This window comes from Andrographis paniculata, unplaced genomic scaffold, assembly GCF_009805555.1.
Source record: "Andrographis paniculata isolate CXL003 unplaced genomic scaffold, ASM980555v1 Contig54END, whole genome shotgun sequence".
NCBI lineage: Eukaryota > Viridiplantae > Streptophyta > Magnoliopsida > Lamiales > Acanthaceae > Andrographis > Andrographis paniculata.
The window spans coordinates 3,333,420-3,342,104 of record NW_026137589.1 but is presented as its reverse complement, the minus strand read 5'-3'; the positions used below and the strand labels follow the sequence as shown (position 1 = coordinate 3,342,104).

Sequence of the window (8,685 nt, the reverse complement as noted above, 5' to 3'; positions counted from 1 at the left end):
ATTTGAGAGAAATGAATTACTCCCTCCGTCCCCACAGTGCAATATTTGCTTTCGACGCGAGTTTTTAGGCGAATAGTATTAAGTATGATAATTTAGAAATTAGGTGATGTGATTGAGAGAAAAATATATATTTTATTTTTTTATTTGGATGATGTGAGGGGATAAAGTGTGGAATAGAGATTAAGTATTGTTGAGATATTTTAGATATTCAGATTTAGTAGATTTATATCTAGATTTGATCTTATTCATAGATTAGATTACTCAGATTTGAATCTATCGAGTCTATTTTGTATGGTCTATATATAGGCTCCTTATTTTGACGATAATAAGACAATCTCATTATTTTTTCCCAAAATTTCTAACAAATATAATTAATTATTTTCTATTTTAAAAATATTGTAGAATATTTGGAATATATCGAAAAAGAAATATTGCATTATGTTTGAGACGGAGAGAGTATAATATAGCATGGTACAAGAAACTATTTGGAAGACACTGACAAGTAAAACCCTTATCTTTTCTTGAAAATATATATACACAGTAGTTCAAATTTGGCATATAGTTATTGTAATTTTATTGTCTTCTCTAGTTTATTTATCAACTATGGGCTTGTTTGATTTGGATTTTAAAATTTGGGGTTTAATTTGATTAAAATTTTTTATTTAAATAATATTTTGATATGTTATTTATATAATATATTTTTTTATTTAAAAACAAACAAACAAATAAACCATATATATATATTTAATGATTGTTGATGTAATTTGAAAGTGAATCAAATTCCGTCTAACTCAATGATTAAATCTAAATTAATATATCTATTTTATTATTTTAGATTCGCTGCAATTAATATATTTTCTTCGTCCCGGAACTAAATATTTATTTGTTTTTTGCATGTAGTGTTAGAAATATTAGTATTATATTGGGATATAGTATGAATAAAGTATAAATGAGTAAAATAACCTTATTATGTGTGATATAAAGGTAATGACATTTGTGTAATATATTGTAAGTTGTAAGAATATTTGTAATGTTAAGTAGTTAGTACACTTACTAAAAGAAAAAAGAAATAAATGCTATGTTATGGGACGGACTAAATGAAAAAATAGATATTTTGTTACGGGACGGAGGGAGTATTTATTTTAGAATTTAATAACTATGATCATAAAATAACGTCTTTACATTAAACTTAAAATTAACACATACTAGTTACTACTGCTATCTTGTTTTATATTTGTTGAAATTCCAATAATGTTTTAAGTATATTTTATATATATATTTTACAAAAAGAGGGGATAAATATTGTTGGGAATATTATTAATAACTGCGCTTCTCTAATAGTTCGAGCTATCAAGTGAGACGATCATTTAACATTCGAGATGACATCAAAGTAGGTGAGACGGTCATTTTGGATCCGACAAATATATAAAATTTACACAAAAGAGTAGGCAAGCCAATGTGGAGTTATGCATGCCTCGAAAGGGCATCTAATGAAACAATTACAAAATAATAATAATAATAATAATAATAATAATAATAATAATAAAAATGAAAAATGAAATAGACACAGAGATGATATATCTTGTTAATGTCATGTCAGACAAACAGAATGTTTCTACTGCAATGAAATATATATATATATATATATATAATCAGCAATGATATGATATGATGATGGGGAAAACAACAAAAGTTTATACAAAACAAATTTATCTATACATACAATCAAATATATATATACATACAGAGAGACAGACGCATGCATTCCCATCTCATTATTCTGTCTTTCCTTCATTTTTACCCCACCCCACCCCCCACCCCACCCCTACCTAATTCCTTCTCCTTTAAATTCAATGATTTTCTTGGAGGCTCCCGGGACCTCCCGAAGCCAGAACCATTTGTATTAGAGTCGGGTGTGGTCTTGGTCCCGGGACCTTCCAAGAACTCAAACGAGACAAATAAATGCTAAAATGGAAGGTAGGAGTGTCACTGTATCTATCAATTAACGTAAGCCAGAACCCACCTACAAATGGGATCTGCCCAGCCCCTTTTGTTTGTTTTTTTTTTTTTTTGATTTAATTTATAATTATTTTGATAATAATGATGTTATATATATATATATATATATATAAACATTGCATCCACGCCGTCCGATGATGATATATGGAGTGGACGGTGTGGATTTTCCCAGGATATTAATTAATCGGTAACATTACAAAATCATTGAATTCCGAGAGGACAAACAGCCGTTCTTGCAACAAGTTTAATAAAGAAATTAAACCAAACCCCACTTAATTAATTAATTAACAAAATTTGGGAAAAAAAGAAAACCAACCCACTTAAATATATAAAATAAAATAAAATAAAATAAAGTTTAAGTGGGGGCTAAAGCACAAAAAGAAAACAGCAACAGCGGAAAGCAAAGCCAGCACCAAAAAATAAATAAATAAAAAATAAAATAAAAGAACATCCGAACTGATGATTTTCACTTCCCCCCATATTCATCATCTCTCTTTCTTTTTTTCTTTTTTTTTCTCTCTCTAGAACACAGACAAGAGAGAGGCGCGCACTCCCACATCAAATAAATAAATAAAATCTGCCCTTTGCCCGTGAAATCTTGGAGAGCTGTTTGCATATATTGAGTAAGATCTTTAGGGTTTCTTGGAAGAATTAATTGAAAGGATATTTTTAGAGAGAGGGAGAGAAGAATAGGGTTTGTTTGTTTGTTTTGTGATCGACAGATTATGGAAGATCTGGGTTTCGTGCTTCACGCTGTGTGCTTTTGAAGAAACACGACGTTATTAGCTACCTAGCTACCCTCTTCCAGAAACCCCACCCACAGGTATATACATACATACTAGTGTGTGTGTGTGTTTAATTCTGTGCATATCTGTGTGAGAGAGAGAGTGAGAAAATTATAGAGAGAGAGAGAGAGAGAGAGAGAGAAAATTAGGGTGGGTTCTTTGAGGTCTAATTCTTGAATTTGAAGATTTTGTGGAAATTTCAAGAAACTTGAGTTAATTAGAAGCCGCATGAGAATCAGATATTCTTATCATCATCACACACATATACATACATGATACATACATATATACGTGTATATATCTATATAAGAATACTTGTAAGAGATGAAGATCTGAGCCTTGAATTACTTCTGTAGTATTGATTGCTGATGGGTTGATTAGCTTCGAGGTTTTAATTATTCCGATTCGATCATATCATAACATCATCGTCCCTTATCTTTCATTTTTTTTTTTTTTGTATTAATGGTGGTTTGATTGAATTAAGGTATGATGGCGGTGACCTCATCCTGCAAAGACAGCAGCAGCAGCAAAATGGTGGGGAATATAGACAACGGCAAGTACGTGAGATACACTCCCGAGCAGGTCGAAGCTCTGGAGAGGCTCTACCACGACTGTCCTAAACCAAGTTCTCTCCGCCGCCAGCAGCTCATCCGAGAATGTCCGATCCTCTCCAACATCGAGCCTAAGCAGATCAAAGTCTGGTTTCAAAACAGAAGGTATGTATGTATGTATTAATTTTTCAAAATTTCATGAGATTTTGGAATTTGGGGATTAATTAGGGTTTCGATCGAGATCCGATCGATCGAGGAGCTAGGTTTCGCACAGATTCTGATTTCATTACACGATATTCTACGAAATTCGAACAGATGCAGAGAGAAGCAACGCAAAGAGGCGTCGCGGCTACAAGCAGTGAATCGAAAATTAACCGCCATGAACAAGCTGTTGATGGAGGAAAACGATCGGCTCCAGAAGCAGGTGTCGCAGTTGGTGTACGAGAACAGCTATTTCCGACAGCACACCCAGAATGTAAGAACAATTACCATAATCATCAATCAATCAATCGATCGATAATCTGAAGTATACTGAGGTTAGGTTTTGTCGCAGGCGACGCTTCAGACAACCACCGACAACAGCTGCGAATCGGTGGTGACGAGCGGCCAGCAGCACCACTTGACTCCTCAACATCCCCCTAGGGATGCCAGCCCTGCAGGGTACGAAATTAAAGCAATTAATTAACCTCTGATGTTTGTCTGAGCCGTCGTCTTCTTCCCTACAGGCTTTTGTCCATTGCAGAGGAGACTTTAACAGAGTTTCTATCGAAGGCCACTGGAACCGCTGTCGAGTGGGTCCAAATGCCCGGGATGAAGGTACTACACACTGCACGCCTTCTTCTTCCACGAATCCGACATTAATTTTCTCCTTAATCAATAAATTAATGTTGTCCGAATTGCAGCCTGGTCCGGATTCCATTGGAATCATCGCTATCTCATACGGTTGCACCGGCGTCGCGTCGCGTGCTTGCGGCCTTGTCGGCCTCGAACCCACGCGCGTGAGCTAACTCTATTCTTCCTTCTTAGTTCTCGTCTAATTCGATTTGTTCATTTATTACAATCCAATTCTTCGATCCTACACAGGTTGCTGAAATCCTCAAAGACCGCCCTTCATGGTACCGCGACTGCCGCGCCGTCGACGTGCTGAACGTCCTCTCCACCGGCAACGGCGGGACAATCGAGCTCCTATATATGCAGGTTTAGTTTCTTGTCATAATTTCGAAGGATTATGTTGTTGTTCCAAATTGTAATAAAAAATTAACGTTTCATTTCAGCTCTACGCTCCGACAACCTTGGCGCCGGCGCGCGACTTCTGGCTGCTCCGCTACACCTCTGTGACAGAAGACGGCAGCCTCGTCGTATGCGAAAGATCCTTAAACAACACCCAAAACGGTCCGAGCATGCCGCCTGTGCAGAATTTTGTCCGCGGCGAAATGCTGCCGAGCGGATACTTAATTAGGCCCTGCGAAGGCGGCGGATCGATTATTCATATCGTCGATCACATTGATTTAGAGGTAATAATAACTTCCCCTGTTTTCAAAATTCCTCTGTTTTCGCGATGTCCTAATAATTCGGCGTTATCGCAGCCTTGGAGCGTGCCCGAAGTGCTGCGCCCTTTGTATGAATCCTCGACGCTCCTCGCCCAGAGGACAACTTTAGCGGTATGGCCATTGATCTAATCATATTCCGCAAAAATCGAAGTTATTACAATGTACTAATCGAATTTTCCGTTAGGCATTGCGGCAATTGAGGCAAATTTCGCAAGAAGTTACTCAGCCTAATGTCTCTGGCTGGGGGCGACGCCCGGCAGCTTTGCGCGCTCTTGGACAACGATTGAGCAGGTGCATTTAATAAGATCATTAATTATTTGATCGTTCATCGCTCATTATTGATGTAATGTATCGACCTACAGAGGCTTCAACGATGCCGTCAACGGATTCTCGGACGAAGGCTGGACGATGATCGAAAGTGACGGCATCGATGATGTCACCGTCCACGTGAATTCTTCGCCGGGGAAGCTGATGGGATCGCTCCTGACCTACGCGAACGGATTTACGTCCGTTAGCAACGGCGTGCTCTGCGCGAAAGCTTCGATGTTATTACAAGTAAGGATAGATGTCTCAAAACATCGATAGATCGAAACAAGTTTTAACGTCATCTACTCCGGCAGAATGTTCCTCCAGCTATACTCCTCCGGTTTCTTCGGGAGCACAGATCGGAGTGGGCTGACAGCGGCATCGACGCGTACTCCGCCGCCGCCGTAAAAGCGGGTTCATGCAATTTACCAGTGTCCCGAGTCGGGTGCTACGGCGGGCAGGTCATTCTTCCGTTGGCTCACACTATCGAGAACGAAGAGGCAAGTTTTTATTACGCACGATCGATACCGAATAAATTCTAAGTTTACGGTGTTTCGTAACCTCGACTAATCCTTCTAAGAACAGTTCATGGAAGTGATTCGGCTCGAAAACATGGCGCAGTATCGAGATGACGTGATCATGCCTAGCGACATATTCCTCTTGCAAGTGAGTCAGTTTCGAACTTTCGATAAATTTATCCAGTGTTTGTATACGTTATTACATCGCGATTTCCTCAGATTTGCAACGGCGTCGATGAAACGGCTGTCGGGACCTGTGCCGAGCTTGTATTCGCTCCGATCGACGCTTCTTTCTCCGACGACGCTCCTCTCCTCCCGTCTGGTTTTCGCATCATTCCGCTCGATTCGAAGGTGGTAAGATTAGTACAATTCTTTGTAACTATGTATGCATATGACTCTCCAATGTAGTACTCATTGTTGGTCTGGTGCAGGACGCGTCGAGCCCGAACCGTACGCTCGATCTAGCGTCGACGCTCGAAGTGGGTCCTTCTGGAAATCGGTCGTCCGGCGATCAATCGAGGAGCTCTGGGAGCTCAAAGTCAGTGATGACGATTGCCTTCCAATTCGCGTACGAGATGCATCTTCAGGACAATGTGGCTGCCATGGCTCGACAGTATGTCCGAAGCATCATCTCGTCCGTTCAGCGCGTCGCACTGGCGCTGTCTCCTTCTCGCCTATGTCCTAACGCCGCCGCGCAACCGCCGCCGGGGTCGCCGGAGGCGGAGACGCTCGCCCGATGGATTTTCGAGAGCTACAGGTGGATGTCAAGAACAGACAACCTTTTTTAAAAACAATCTCGATCCCCGAACAATTGGACCTAATTAATCGGTTTTGTTTTTCTCCAGATTTTTCTTAGGCGTCGAGCTTCTCAAACCGGTGGCCGAAGGAAGCGACTCCGTTCTCAAATCGCTCTGGCAGCATTCTGACGCCGTGCTTTGCTGCTCGATGAAGGTAAAAAAAAATAAAAATGTTACACCGATTATCGAATTCGCCGTAATCGACGTGATAAAAAATTTCACACGTTTTCGATTTTGCTGCGCCATGCAGGCATTGCCGGTTTTCACATTCGCGAATCAGGCCGGGCTCGACATGTTGGAGACGACGCTCGTCGCGCTTCAGGACATCACTTTGGAGAAGATATTCAATGAGGCCGGAAGAAAGGCGTTGTTTGCCGAGCTTCCACAAATTATGCAACAGGTATTTATAATGACAGTTAAATAACCATTTGACTTAAAACTTAGGGCATAGATCACCTGCTCATCCGGTAAAAAAATATTATAGGGATGACCAATATATATTTATAATATATTTTATTTTATAACACAACATATGCTGAGATATATATAAATATAAGTTTGTCACCCTAATATGGTCAAATCAGCACCATGCTGACTTGTGTTAATCATCTACATCCTAAAACTTAAGTTAACTGAGAAATGTATCATTAGTTACATACTACTTTCGTCCAGCTCTAGTGATCCCATTTATCTTTTGCGTATTGATCTTTAAATATTAATTATTATATCAAAACGTAATATAAATTAAGAAAAAATTACAAAAATACTTTCATCAGTGTCTTATAATACTAATAGAAGGACAGTTGTAAAAAAAAATTATACAAATATACAGATATTTTTAAAATTAAGTATAATGACGCAAAAAATAAATGTAATTCTTAGACGGACAGAGAGTATTATATATAGTGTTTCAATGAGGGCAATATTGTAATTTTGATTGTGGATGGGTGGGCAGGGGTACGCGTGTCTCCTCGGCGGGATTTGCTTGTCGAGCATGGGGCGGGCGGTGTCCTACGAGAGGGCGGTGGCGTGGAAGGTGCTGAATGAAGAAGAAGGTGCGCATTGCCTGTGCTTTATGTTCGTGAATTGGTCGTTTGTTTGATCCAGCTTCGTCAATGTTTGATAATGAAAACTATAGTAGTATAGATCGAACAACATCGGACTTAATTAGGTTTGCATTTCGTGAAGTGTATGAATTTTGATGGTCGATCGTGTAGGATTGATTCATCGTTTTTCCTTATGATGTTGTATGTTGCGTTGTACTGATAGTTTAATTTATCTTTTTAACTTATGATTTTTTCTTTTTCATTCGAGTTTTGTTTACTTTTATATATATATATATTTGCGAAATATTTATTTTTTATTTAAAATATTAATTTGTTCTTTTATAGGTAAAATATTCACTTCATTGTTTAAAATTATGTTTATTTGATCGGATACATAAATTTAAAAAAAAGTAAATAAAAAAATATTTTTTTCCTTTTAGAAAAAATAATAGTACTCTGTACGTCCCAAATATTCTGCAATATTTTTAAAATAGAAAATAATTAATTATACTTAATCTCTATACTTACACTTTATCTTCTCACATCATCCAAATAAAAAAAATAAAAAATAAAATATACATTTCTCTCTTTCCATTATCACCCTCGCCGTTGTGTTCTTACCAAATCAATATTATCATAACCTCGTTGTAATATGTTCAGACAAGTTGTCCAAATCCAAATTTCCCATGTCACCCATTCGATCTATCATCTCCATTTTCGATATTGAAATCTCAATCCGTTGCTTACTCCCACCGTCATTTGAATAATTGAAACGAGTCAATTTCATACTACGCAGCATATACTCCTTTCGAACTACTCTGTTTGTATCTCTCAAGATACAAAATTTTCTTTTTCAATCGTACCTCGCGTCACTCTCTACCACATGTAGATGTTCACGTATTAATTTTTATGTATTACTCCCTCCGTCCACAAAAAAAGTATACAATTACTTTTGGCGCGGTGTTTAAGAAATAATAGTATTTTAATTATAGTGGGTAGTTAAAAGTAGTGTAATGACATTTTTGCCTTGCTTTTTGGTGTAAAAGTAATGATGTGATGTAAAGTAGGGGTATTTGTGAAAAAAGTAAGATATTTAATGAATGTTTACTTTGT

The 8,685-nt window shown here is 37.9% G+C and overlaps 1 protein-coding gene across 3 annotated transcripts; it reads left to right on the top strand.

The window, feature by feature from the left end:
* Positions 1–2,504: 2,504 nt before the first annotated feature.
* On the top strand, positions 2,505–7,829 carry LOC127255869 (homeobox-leucine zipper protein ATHB-8-like). 3 transcript variants are annotated; one of them, XM_051281622.1, is made up of 18 exons: positions 2,505–2,842; positions 3,289–3,520; positions 3,671–3,830; positions 3,909–4,015; positions 4,081–4,171; positions 4,258–4,353; positions 4,439–4,552; positions 4,630–4,869; positions 4,942–5,016; positions 5,090–5,196; positions 5,268–5,460; positions 5,526–5,711; positions 5,797–5,877; positions 5,949–6,080; positions 6,161–6,486; positions 6,575–6,680; positions 6,777–6,926; positions 7,482–7,829. In XM_051281622.1, the coding sequence occupies exons 2-18, from the start codon at positions 3,291–3,293 to the stop codon at positions 7,626–7,628; spliced, it is 2,541 nt and encodes an 846-aa protein (XP_051137579.1). In that variant the 5' UTR covers positions 2,505–2,842; positions 3,289–3,290; the 3' UTR covers positions 7,629–7,829. The 3 variants fall into 3 exon arrangements, with proteins under 3 accessions (XP_051137579.1, XP_051137577.1, XP_051137578.1); XM_051281620.1 differs by having other exon boundaries at positions 5,949–6,083; XM_051281621.1 differs by lacking the exon at positions 2,505–2,842 and adding an exon at positions 2,935–3,192 and having other exon boundaries at positions 5,949–6,083.
* The last annotated feature ends 856 nt before the right edge of the window (positions 7,830–8,685 follow it).

Bases quoted from the DNA above. Each gene is read 5' to 3' on its own strand.
- LOC127255869 (XM_051281620.1), top strand. From the start codon at position 3,291: ATGATGGCGGTGACCTCATCCTGCAAAGACAGCAGCAGCAGCAAAATG. The intron at 6,681-6,776 runs GTAAAAAAAAAT...TGCGCCATGCAG, and splicing joins TGCTTTGCTGCTCGATGAAG to GCATTGCCGGTTTTCACATT. The intron at 6,927-7,481 runs GTATTTATAATG...ATGGGTGGGCAG, and splicing joins TTCCACAAATTATGCAACAG to GGGTACGCGTGTCTCCTCGG.